Source organism: Elephantulus edwardii, unplaced genomic scaffold (assembly GCF_000299155.1).
Source record: "Elephantulus edwardii isolate Elephantulus edwardi_28Jun2011 unplaced genomic scaffold, EleEdw1.0 scaffold00034, whole genome shotgun sequence".
NCBI lineage: Eukaryota > Metazoa > Chordata > Mammalia > Macroscelidea > Macroscelididae > Elephantulus > Elephantulus edwardii.
In genome coordinates this window covers 22666562-22680140 of record NW_006399784.1, presented here as the reverse complement: position 1 = coordinate 22680140, position 13579 = coordinate 22666562, and the positions used below count along the sequence as shown (strand labels likewise).

Here is a 13579-nt window from a genome sequence, read left to right as displayed (position 1 = left end):
GTTTACTTATTCCACTCCCCATGCTAACCTCATACTCTCTAATCTCCTGGCTAGTGCTTATCCTCATCTAGACACTCTGCACTACTTAGAGAACCTGGTAATCTATTTACATGTTCTTGCCTGCATATTCAACATGTTTCTCTTTTTCTTGGTTAATCTTTCCAATTAACACAGAAACATATTCAAATGTATACACATAGATCCCCCTTAAATTAACTGCTAACTGACTTGCTGCCATTTAGTCTCTTCTAACTCATAGCAAAACTCTGGTGGCTTTTGCTTTTGTTATGTGCCATCGAGTTGAGTACAACTCACTGCCACCATATGAATAACTGATTTTAATCCTGTCCTGTCTTGTGCCATCTTCATCACCTTCACATACTCAAGCCCACCGCTGTCATCACTGTGGTAAGAAACTGTGCTGCCAAGCCAAAAGTACACAGTTTGAATCCACTGGTTGTTCTATGGGAGAAAAATGGGCAATCTCCTCCCTTGCTATTTATTGCCTTCAAAAAGCCACTGAAGGACCAGGTATAGGTTAGTTCTGACTCAATGGTACGTAACAACAAAACCAACTCACAGCAAATCCATAAAACAGAGGAGAACTGCCTTTACTGCCCCTTTGTATTTCTAAAGCTGTGAATATTCTTTAAAATTTATATTTATTATTAATTTCAGTAAAAATTTACAGAGACTTTGTATTTTCATTCATTCATTCATTGTTGCACTTTTCTCCCCTCCTAACCCTCCCCCCTAGTACATATTTTCTCTTGGAAAAGTAAAAGACAAATTCTTTCATTGTTTTACAAACCCTCCCCCAGGTCCACTCTACCATGTAACCTTTGCTCTAGACTCCTGTCATAACAAAAATACCTAATCAAATATCCCTTTTAAACAGTTTTCTCCCTCATCTGTTTCAATACAGTATACATTACTGAACCCATCTTTCTCAATCTCTCCCCAACCCCAAGGTGAGTCCAGTTTTACAACAGTGACACCATGCAGTATTTGTCCTTTTGTGACTGAGATGCTTCACTCAGCATAATGTCCTTCAGAGTCACCCATTTTGAATAATGTTGCATGAGTTCCTTGTTTTTCAATACAGTGTAGTATTCCATTACGTGAATATATCACAGCTTCTCTATCCATTCATTTGCTGATGGGCACTTAGGTTGTTTCCAACTCCCTGCTATTGTGAACAAAGCCACAATAAACATGGGTGTGCATATATCTGTTTGGATGGCTGTTATGGACTCTTTGGGGTATATTCCCAGTAGTGGAATTGCTGGGTCAAATGGTATCTCTATTTGCAACTTTTTGAGAAAGCGCCATACTGCCTTCCACAGTGGTTGCACCATTTTACACTCCCACCAACAGCGAATAAGGGTTCCAGTCTCTCCACAACCTCGCCAGCATTTGTTGCTTGCTGTTCTGTTAAATTTTGCTATTCTGACTGGGGTGAGATGGTATCTCATAGTTGTTTTAATTTGCATCTCTCTTAGAGCTAGAGATTTTGAATATTTCTTCATGTGCTTGTTGGCCATCTGAATGTCTTCTTTGGTGAAGTGTCTATTCATATCCTGTGCCTATTTTTCAATTGGGTTATTTACTTTATCTTATTGTGGTGCTCAAGTATTTTATAAATTCTAGATATACGTCCCTTATATGACATGTCATTCCCAAATACTTTTTCCCAATCTGTGGCTTCCCTTTTTACCCTGTTAGAGAATTCTTGGATGTGCATAGGGATTTGATTCTTAGAAGATCCCATTCATCTATTTTATCTTCTCCTGGTTGTAGGTTAAAGCTCTAAATATTTTTAAAGCAGCAGCCTGCCTCACCTTTCTCCCCTAGAACAGCTAGTGGACTGAAACTCCCAATCCTTCACATTTTTCATTCACTTCACCACCAGGGCTCCTGCTATGGATACAGGTTTCTTTTAAGTGATGAAATTCTAAAGTAGTTGTGGTAATGCTTGCACAACTCTGTGAGCCTACTAAAATAAATAAATATATATAAAATTTTTGAATGAAAATGGTTGAACTGTGTGATATATGTTATATATCAATAAGGTGATTAAAATTTCTTTCTCATTTTCTATACTCACTATCTTTACTTCCTTATTTCCAAGTTAAATTATCACTTTCTGCCTTTTAAGTTACTTTTTCTTTTACTTATTTTAGCGACAATTAACAAATCATATTCATTTTTCATTTAAGCCTGAATATTTGGGTTTTTCAAAATAAAATTTTTATTTTATACTGGTTTACTTACAAAGTTCGTATACACTGTTTTTCACATCCTAAAAATTTGTTTTATCACATTAAGTACAACTTATTAGTGCAATTATTACAATGTTTGATCAGTCCCTTATTCTAGAGTGTCTTTCCCTTCATCCAACTTACCTCTTCATTAATATTTTGCTTCCCTTTCCCACCCTTTCCATCCTTGGAAACTATTCAAGAATGATTTTATCTTCTTGTAAATCTTTCCTTAGCTTTTTATAATAGAGGTCTTCTACATCACTCGGCATAATTTCCTCTGGAGTCATTCATGTTGTACATATTTCATTCTTAATCATTCTTCAGTGTTGCATAAAACTTCATTGTGTAAATATACCATACTTTCTTTACCATTTGTCTGATGGATACTTACATTGTTTCCATTCTTTGTTACTGCAAATAATGCTGCAATGCACATGGATGTACATCTTTGTATAATACTCATTTCTTTGGGATATAAACCTAGAAGTGAGGCTTCTGGAACAAAAGACATTTCTGTCCCTAACTTTCTACGAAGTGTTAAACTGCATTTCATAGTGCTTAAACCATTTAACATTCCTACCAGAACTGCAATCATACCACATCCTCTCCAGCATTTGATGTCTTCTTGAATTTTGTTATTGTTGCTGAGATGAGATGATGGATTTCTCACTGTTGTTTTGATTTTCATCTTTCTAACAGCTAATTATCTTCATAAGCTAATTTTCTAAGATAACCAATGATCTCTTGGAAAAATCCACTGAGCACTTTCCCAGTCTTATCTTTTCAGTTTCCAGCTCAGGTGCAAATATCCATTAGCACTCAGAATGTGTAATATATAAAGTATGTGTCAAAGGAAATTGGAAGTTGTCAGAAATGAAATAAAGACTGATATTCTAGTCATTAGTAAAATTAAATGGGTTGCTATTGGTTATTTTTAATTGGATAGTCACATGGTTTAATATGCCAGAAATGACAAATTGAAGAGGAAGGATGTTTCAATCACTGTCCTAAAGAACATTTCAAGATCAATCCTGAAGTATAACACTGTCATTGTTAGTATACTTTTATTATTAATATGCCTACAAGAAAGACCAGTTAATGTAATCATTATTCAAACGTATATACTAACTACCAATGTCAAAGTTGAAGATATTTAAGATTATTATAAATTTTTGCATTCTGAAATAAAACAGGATGTAATCAAGATGCATTGATGATTACTGGTGACTGTAAGGTGAGAGTTAAAAACACAGAAATATAAGTAGCTGGAAAATACGGCTTTGGAGACAGAAGTGCTGCCAGAGATAGTATGGCAGAATTTTGCAAGAACAAGAAATAACTTTCTTCAATACAACTATATAGGCAGATGTTGCTGAGTGGAACAGGTAGAAATGAAATCAACTACATCTGTAAAAAAAAAAAGACAAAAGAGAAGCTCAATTATCATCCATCGGAATAAGGCTAGGGGCTGAGAGCAGAATTGGCCATGAGTCGCTCATATTCAAGTTGAAGCTGAAGAAATTTTTCACAAAGATCCACAAGCATCAAAGTACAGCTCTGAGTATATCCTATTTGAACGTACATCTCCAGAATAGATTCAATGAAATACTACCAGAAACTAAAGACTAAACAAGTTGTATGATGACATAATGAAAGGTAAAACTTTTTAAAAAAATAAGTTTTAAATTCCTACACTCACATAAAGTATATTTCATAGAAACTCCAGAATATTAGGGAATTTCAAAAATAAAAATTAAGGTTATATGTTGAGATAAAAGAATTTAAAATGTAGAGGCACCATTGAGTTCACTGACTCATAGAAACCCTAGGAAATCTTGCCAGATCTTCTGCCACCTTCACAAACTGTGCTGTGCTCGAGTCTACTGTAGGCACTAGGTCAACACATCTTGTTTAAGAGTCTTTCCCTCCTTCACCGACACGCTCCTTCTCCAGCCAAGAATAAGCTCTTTTTCAAAGGATTTGCTCCTCCTAGATGATATGCCCAAAGTATGTGAGAGAAGTCTCACACAATCCTTGCTACTACCAAGCACCCAGGCTACATTTCTTCCAAGATAGATTTGTTCATGCTTTTTGCAGTTAACACTATATTCCGTGCTTTTCACCAAAACACAATTCAAAAGGTACCAATTCTTCCTTGGGCTTCTTTGTTCATAATCCAATTTTCACAGGCATGTGAAGCTACTGAAAATTAGAAATTGAGTTAGGTACACCTTCATTTTTAAAGTAACACCCTGGCTCCACATCACTTTAAAGAAGTCCTTGGCAGCAGATTTGCACAATGAAATGTATATGTACGTATACGTATATTTGTTGTTTGTTGTTGTTATGTGCTGTCGTGTTGTTTGCGACTCATAGCAACCCTATGTACAACAGCCCTAAACCGTGCTCTATCCTGTGACAATCTTTAAATTTCTTAAATATTGCTTCCATAGATGTTGATTATGTATGAAGCCAAGTAAAATGAAATCCTTGATGACTTCAAACTTTTTTCAATTGCATGTAAGATGGGATAATTTTCACATTCTGTTGTGTCACCTTTCTTGGGTTAAGTAAAACAGATTATGAAATAACATTTATACAGTGATTTAAGTCAAATAATAGCCTGTTGTGTATTGCTGAGCTGATGCTCCAATGAGTGGATTAGAACCTCAAGCCTTTGGGTTGACACTACAACTCCCTATAACTAAGCAATCAGCAGTTATGTGCTGTCAAGTTGCCTGTGACTCATAATAAGTACCGCCATGTACAACAGCTCTGAAGACTTCCCTGTCCTACGCCAGTCTCACTTACTCTGACACACCTATTTCCATTGCCTCTGTTACTGTATTAATCCATCTCATCCAGGGTCTTCCTCTCCTGGACTATTCCTCCACCATTTCAAGTATGACGTCCTTCTCCAAGGCCACATTCCCAAAGTAATGTGAGATAGAGCTTCAAAATCCTGTCTCCAAGGAGAAATTGGATTTCATCCTCTTTAAGAAAGACCTACTTGCTTTCTTGGTGGTACATTGTATGTTCAAGACTCATCTTTAGCACCACATCTCAAAGGAATTAATTCTTATTCTGTCATTTTTAGTCATTGTCCAGCTCTCTGAAGCATAACAAGTAATTGCAAAGGGCCTGGATTAGATTCACCATAGTCTCCAGACTGACACTGTTGCTTCTCAATAGTCTGGAGAGGGCCTTGAGAGTAGATTTTCTTAGTGAAATTTGTCCTTTGATTTTCTGACTGCTAGTGCCAAGAGCTCTGGTGGCCTAGTGGCAAGAAACTACACTGCAATCCTGAAGGCACATGGTTTGACGCCGTCACCCGCTGCTCCGTGGGAGAAGAATGGGCAATCTCCTCCCGTGTGATTAACTGCCTCTGAAAACCTGGCAGAGGGTCTGCTATAGATCAGTTCTGACTCAACAGTAAACAACAACAACAATAGTGACAAGAGTGTTGACTGTGGAGCCAAGCAAGACGAAATTGTTAACAACCCCAATCTTTTTCCATCTGTCATGGTACTGCCAATTGGCCTAGTGTTGAGAATCTTTTTTTCTTCTTCATGTTGAGCTTCAATGCATATTGAAGACTACAGTCCTTGGCTTTCTGTAACAAGTGCTCAGGTCCTCCTGTTTCAGCCAGGAAGGTTGTGTCATTTGAATAACATAGGTTGTTTATGAGACTTCCTCCAATCCTGATGCCATATTCCTCCTCATAAAGGCCTGCCTCCCAAATGTTCTGTTCTGCATGTAGATTGAAAAGGTATGGAGACAGGACACATCCCTGATGCACTCCTTTCCTGAATTTGAACCATGCAGTGTTTCCTTACTCTGTTCTGAGGACTGCTTCCTGGTCAGAGTACAGGTTTCACATTGTGTATAGTAATACTGTGTGATACTTTCTACATTCTGTCAAGCCACCTATTTTTGGAATGGGAATAAAGATTGATCTTTTCCAGTCAGTTAACCAGGTAATTGTCCTTCAGATTTCCTGGCACAACCTGGTGAGTATGTCCAGGGCAGCATCTGTTTGTTGAAATATGTTAACTGGTATTCCATCAATTCTTAGCGTCTTATTTTTTAAGCCACCAAAAACTCAAATATTAGAAAACATAAAAACGAAACCAAAAAGGTATAGACTATTTTATTCTAAAAGTAAAATGTATTGTCCTGTAACATCATTTTCATGTTCATTTAGCATCAATTTGTAAATCAGAATTGTATATGTATGCTCTGTGCCAACCAGTAGTTAAGTGCTATTCTAATAAAATAAAATGTACCCTGGATGGAATATATGCATAGAACTGAAAACTCTTCAAGAGGTTTCATGATTTCTAAAACAGCAATTCAAAATATATGCAATGAGAAAACAAATTGCAATGCGAAAAACAAATACGCAATGCAGTTACTTTTTCTTTCCTAACCTTTATCTAGCACATAAACCCTATGATAACATGTCAATCAAGTTACCGATGTCTTTATTACCTTACTAAATACTTTCCGCAGGATCAGGTCATAAGTAGAATTATAAAGGTGTTTTTAAATGTTGGTCAAAGATAACAATCCTTTTCACTGTTATCACTGTTAGTCAGTCTCAGCTTGTGGTGGAGAATAGAATTGTGCTGCACTGGGTTTTCAATGTTATGATTTTTTTTTGGAAGCAAATCACCAGCCCTTACTTTTGAGGTGTGTCTGGGTAGGTTTAAACCCTTGTCTTCATTAGTCCAGTACTTTCCACATTTACCACTCAGAGACCTGAATGAATCTAACTCATGGATATCAAATTAATTCCCACACATAGGGATTTGAGGACTGAGTGAAAATGGCCACAGAGTTTCCAGTGATGTAAATTTTTACAGACTTATACTGCCTCATCTTTCTCACAGAGAGTAGCTGGAAAGCCTTTTGAGTTCTCCTGGTGGGTCTGAACCTTTTGTTTAGCAACTCATGCTTTTACACAGTGCCATTAGGGCTCCCTGGACAAACCTGGTTATTTTGTACTAGTGAGCTGGAACCGACTCATAACTGACCCTCCAGCGGATTTTCAACAGCAGGAAATTGCAAGGAAGGAGACTGCCCATCCTTCTCTTAATTCCCCTTTAAAGTAAGACACAACTTGCTCTGAAAAATCAAAGGCTCAGGTTTTCTATATGTTTATAAAATGTGTAGATTGAGTTATTTTTGTTCAATTCTAGAATCTTTTTACATAGATACATGAGAGCAAAGAGTATGCATATATTAAAAATATAGTTAAATTATAAATTCCACTGTTTTGTTTTCCTGAACCTCACAATGCTTTATAAAGACGTTTTCCTAAGATATTTTATATGTTTTTCTTTAGAAGAGAAATGCAGTGTACAATAAGGATTTGATTAAACATTGTAATTAATTATACTAATCAATTTTAAAGGATGTGATAATATGTGTATAAATTAATGAAAATACAATATGATTGATAAACGTACACTCAAACTAAAAAAAAAGAGAAAAAAATATTAAGATTAATTCTTGAGAGCCTAATGTTGAACCAGCCAATCATGGCACTGCAATACTTTAAACAGTTTTTAAAGCTTCCTTCTTTCCAGATCAAATATACCAAAAGACATGATCCTCTTTGTCTCATATAAATAACAAACTGTGTACACTAATTTTCCAAAGTTTTCCTTCATCTCTAATATATAAAGGAGTAAATTCTACTTTCTAATAGAAAGTTGAATTAGAAAGCAGAATTCTTCTAGAAATTATTAACAAATGTTTATTTGAAAGGAAAAAATAAGCAATAATAAAAAAGAAATATGTCAATAATAATATCTAATATATCATCAAACCCTATAATGCAGAAAGTATACAGAGAAAAATCTGAAATCTGGTATAAGTGGTAGAAAAATGGTAAGACTGCCTCCTGTGAAAGAACGAAAACCAAGGAGACTGGGAATGGAAGGAAATCTCACTTGATTTCTTACTCTCATAGACTTTGCTGTACATGAACTTATCTGTGATTATTAGTGAATATGTTTTATCATATACACAATCACGTTCTTTAATGAGTGGAATAATGACTATTTTAGTTTTCAAAATCATATGAGGAGCTTTCAAAGTTACAGATGTTATGACTATTAACCCCCTAACATGTTCAAATTGAAAAAGTTCTCATATTAACTAAGTCAAAGGTTTTGTTGAAGAAAAATCCTTGGTTAAAGTGTCTGCTAATCACTGACTATAGATATGGTCCTGCTCAAGCCACTTCACACATCTGGTTTCTGTTTCTCCATGAGTAACATGACAGGATGGAGAAGATTATATCTGGTATCTTTGGTCTAAAGGGACATGATTAGAAATTTCTGTCTCAGTCAGACGACTTACCTCTCTCAGTACAGGATCAGTTATTGAATTCAAATTGACAGCTCCTTCGTAGGTCAGATAATAGAACACATTGAGGGCCCGGACAGCCTCTGGTCCTTGCTGCTTATAGCCAAAAATGAGATCGATCCATTGGTGAAGCTGGCAGGAAACAAATTCACTCTCCAAGGCCTGAAAGAGAGGAGAGACCAGATTATTGTGTCAAATTCCATTTAAAAAAAATAGACACAATGACAACAAGGTGTAAAGTTCAACATTAAATCTATTTGAAACAAAGACTAAAAATAAACAATAAAACCAAGAACAAGTAAAAAGCTATTTTGATATCTTATTTACCATCAGAATGTTTTCCTTTGTTTATACTAAGAGACTTTTCATCATATGTCACAATGAATGGTAACACACTGTGCTGGTGCAGCAGGCTCTGGTGACCCAGACCATAGGGAGTTGCATCATTAAACCCAAAGGCCATGTCTCTCTGGTACTTTGAATCCATGAGTGACTCTGTGAGAAAAAGATGGACAATTTCTTCCCCTGAGATTTACAGCCTCAGAAACCCAAAGAAGGATAAGCAAAGATTCAGTTCAGGCTTGACAATAATGAGCATGCCAGTGGCTTTTAGTTCTTCCATTCTACAGAGAGCACCTAGAGGGCCAACACTGTGTCTGTTTGCTCACATTTGTGACTCATGGTCTGATAGGAAATTAGATTTCTTCCTTTTTTATTTCAAAGAAAAGAAATGATGAAATAGAAAGACTAATATAGGAAAGAAAGTAGTTTACTAGACAGAGGTAGGTAAAGAAAATGGGAAGAGCCAATGTGAAAAACAATATATACAAACTTTGTAAGTAGGCTAGTATAAAATAAAAAAAATATTTTTTTTAAAAGTTTACTATTCTTTTAAATATCTGTAATTTTTCTAGAATTACATTTTTTTCCTATTTCAAAAGCCATAAGCAAATTATTTACATCTTTCAATGGAAGTTGTATACCAACAAATTTTGTATTTTCAGGAACTGACTTACTATCACAATCACTTAATGCTATTAAGCACCAAATATTCTATGCTAGTAACAATAGAGTGCTATTATCCAAAAATAATGATTAAGTAAAATCAAGCATCCCAATGGCAATTCTGGGCACAAGTGCCACTTTCTATCTCTTATATATTTCCAGTTATTAGCAGTGTGCCTAAAACACAAAATTGTTGTTAGGTGCTATAGAGTCAGTTCTTGTTCATATGTCTAAGAGAATAAGATATTGCCCGGCCTTGTCCCATGCTCACAATCATCACCATATCTGCACCCACGGCTGCAGCCATGGTTGATCCATCTTGTTGAGGCCCCTCCCCTTTGTCACTGACTTGCTACCAAATCAGGTGTCCTCCTCAGGTCCCTATGCTAATATATTCAAAGCAAGTAAGGGCAAGTCTCATAATCTAAACTTCTAATAAGCATTCTGCAGAGTTGCGTTTTGTTTAAGGTAGATATCTACAAAATATTGTTCGCCCATGCCAGAATTAAAAAGCATTAATGATTGTTTGGGCTTCCTTAATCGTCATGTAACTTTTGCATACATGTGAAATGACTGACAATATCATGGCTTGGGTTTTGGTGCACTTTAGTCTTCAAAGTGACATTTAATTTTTTAAAATGAATTATTTTATTTTATACTGGTTTACATACAAAGTTCATAAAGTTGTACACATTGTTTTTTACACCAGATCTTCTCCCTTGCCTTTACCCATCCCTCCCTTCACCCATCAAATTGTGTGCCCCTATGATTAAGGACCCTCCTTGGGTCCTTGGACTCATGCTAAAATAATGGTCTTATACAGTATTAGTCTTTATGAGACTGAGTTCACTCAGCATAATGAATATTTTAAAGAGGTCATTTGCAGCAGATTTGCTCAAAGCAACGTGTCATTTTATTTCTTGATCACTGCTGCTACAGGCATTAATTGTAGACCTAAATAAGATGAAACCTCTTATAACTACAAACTTTTGTGTTTCTCATGTGCTTACTGGTCTAAGTATTTTTGTATTCTGTGTGAGGTATGAGGTGGCTCTGGCATAGAGAATTGCACTGGTGACTCAGAGAGACCTTCGAATTGTGACACTGGCAAATAGTGTTAAGTATACCCTGTCCGTACCCATGGTGGACAGCATTGGCTGGAGGGTCCCAACTAAATCAAGCCTGGAAGCAGGAGCAGCATCCACTTCCAAAATGGCTTGCCTCCGGAAACTCTGTGTATGAGCAGTGTTCAGGCCATTCATTCATAGGGTCGCTATGAGTTGTCTACGACTCAACGGCTCAAACAACAACAACAACATACCCTGTCCTGCTAAAAGAACAATCTATCTTGGAGGACATGTGACTAGGATACTCCTTGGAGGTAAGGATGATGAACCCTTATCCCACATACTTCGGGCAGGTTGTCAAGAGATACCAGTCCTTGAAAAAAAGAACGCTATGGTTTGTTGGGAGACTACTAGGTCAGCAAAAGAGAGGAAGATATTCAACAAATGGATGACAGAGAAACTGCACAATGGGATTAAGCATGGCAGAGATCAGTGAGGGTGGTGCAGGACAGGGCAGGGTAAGGCAGGGTTGCTATGAGTGGAAGTCAAGTTACATATAGTAATTCTATTCTTGCAATTAATTCTTATTTTTAAAATTAATGAATATATGGCTAAGATGTGCCCAAAGTATGTAAGATGGAGCTTCAAAATCCTTGCTCCCAAGGAAAAACTTAAGACCTATTGGGTTTTTTTTGGTGGTCCATGATATGTTCAACACTCTTCAACAACACTCTCAAAGGCATAAGTCCTTCTTTGGTAATCCTTACACATTGTCCAGCTCTCTGATGCACAACAAGTAATTGCAAAGACCATGGCCTAGAACAGATGCACCTAAGTCTCTAGACTGACATAATTACTCTTCAGTACTTTGGAGAGGTCCCTAACAATAGATGTCCCCAATACAATTAATCTTTTTATTTCCTAACTGCTGGTGCCAAGAGTTGACTTGTGGAGTTGAGGAAGCTGTAATTGTTAACAATATCAATCTCCTCTCCATCTATCATGGTGCTTCCAATTGGCCAGTGGTGAGGATCTTTGTGTTCTTGATGTTGAGCTCCAATCCATACTGAAGACTACAGTCTGTGACTTTCTGCAACAAAACACTTCAGGTCCTCCTCAGTTTTAGCAAGCAAGATTGTGTCATGTGTAATGTAGGTTGTTGATGAGTCTTCCTTTAATCCTGATGCCATATTTCTCCTCATAAAGCCTAGCTTTCCTAATTATCTGTTCCACATATAAAGGTATGGAGACAGGATGCATCCCTGACACACTCCTTTCCTGATTTTGAACCATTCAGTGTTTACTTGCTCTGTTCTGAGGACTGTTTCCTGGACCAAGTATAAGTTTTTGCAATCAAGTGTTCTAGAATTCCCATTTTCTGCAAGGTTGCCACAATTCATAGTGATCCACACAGTAAAATGATTTTATATAGTGAATGAAACACAGACATTCCTCTGGTACTCTCTGTTTTCACCCAAGATCCATCTGACATGGATGATAATGTCTCTGGTAGTTCTCTGGTAATGTACTGTTCCAGTCATTTTTGGTTAATCTTCAACAGGATTTTACTTGCGAGAAATATTAGTGATACTGTATGATAATTTTCACACTCTTGTCAGGTCACCTTTTTGTGGAATGACAATACTTGGGCACGTGGCCAGGAAGGACCAATACATCAAGCTTAAAAGGGTGGAGAGACAGTGCAGCAAAGGAAGACCCTGACTGCAATGGATTGAAACAGTAACTGAGATAATGGGGGTAGGTGTGTCAGTGAGATTGGCTCTGGATAGGGCAGGCTTCAGAGCTGCTGTACACAGGGTCACTATGCAGGTAATCTGATGGCACATAACAACAACAACAACAAGATATATGTGTTGTTTGGCTTGCTATTATGCTGTCAATATTATCATTTAACAAGTCTTTCTTTAGAAACAAAATTGTCTAACTACTATAGTAAATTACCATTAAGGTATGTAAATCAATATGTTGTTATTATTAAGTGCCACCGAGTCGAGCACGACTCATAGTGACCCTATGAACAAAAGACTTGAATTCTGTTCTATAACTATTATTGTTTCTCTAAGTAAATAGAGTTTCTGGAGCATGTTGTTTAGGAAGTAGATGTCACTCCTGCTTCCAAGCTCTCTTAATCTGGGACTTCCACCAGACACGGTACACCATGGGTGACCATTATGGCATTTGACACACCAGCACCACAGTGAATGTACATTCGTCATTATTAACATGGTGACTGAGGCAATGGGCTGGAATGTGTTAGATATTGTGTGGACGGCAATGGATAGGATAGTGTTCAGAATGGTTGTTCACAGGGTTGCTATGAGTTGTACTCAATTCGATGTCCTCCAACAACAGCAGCAACAACAGGGTATATATACCAAGGACCCCTGGTGGAACAGAGGTTAAGCACTCAGTTAAAAGGTCGTAGCTCAAGCCCATTACCCATTCTGTAGACAACATGACAATTTGATTCTACAAAGATTAGGGAAACCCTATGAAGTAGTTCTACTTTATTCTACAAAGTTTCTGAGTCAGAATCAAGTGAAAAGCAATGACTTGAGGCTAAATGCTTACAGTGAAAGTGGGTCATTGGTGTGTACTGTGTTTTGAAGTGAAGAAGTATGAAGCCTCACATTTTGTTCTTTCCTAAAATTGCTTTGGTTATTCAGGGCCCCTCTTCTTTCTATAAAAAAGTAAGTTTTGCTTTCTTATTAGAATTTTGATTAGGATTATGTTGAATTTACAGATCACTCTAACACATTTTCTATCACATTTTTTAATCTCTAAGCACGGGATATTTTTCCATTTAATGAGGTTTATTCTAGTTGTCTGTTGTTGTGTTTTAATCGT

At 36.8% G+C, this 13579-nt stretch overlaps 1 protein-coding gene across 1 annotated transcript in view; it reads right to left on the bottom strand.

Moving 5' to 3' along the window:
- The window catches only part of LRBA (LPS-responsive vesicle trafficking, beach and anchor containing), an 874405-nt gene that overhangs the window by 105752 nt on the left and 755074 nt on the right, over positions 1-13579 (bottom strand). The window contains exon 47 of the mRNA XM_006884505.1: positions 8634-8801. Within this exon, the coding sequence (XP_006884567.1) occupies positions 8634-8801 (168 nt within the window). The remainder of the gene's footprint in view (positions 1-8633; positions 8802-13579) is intronic.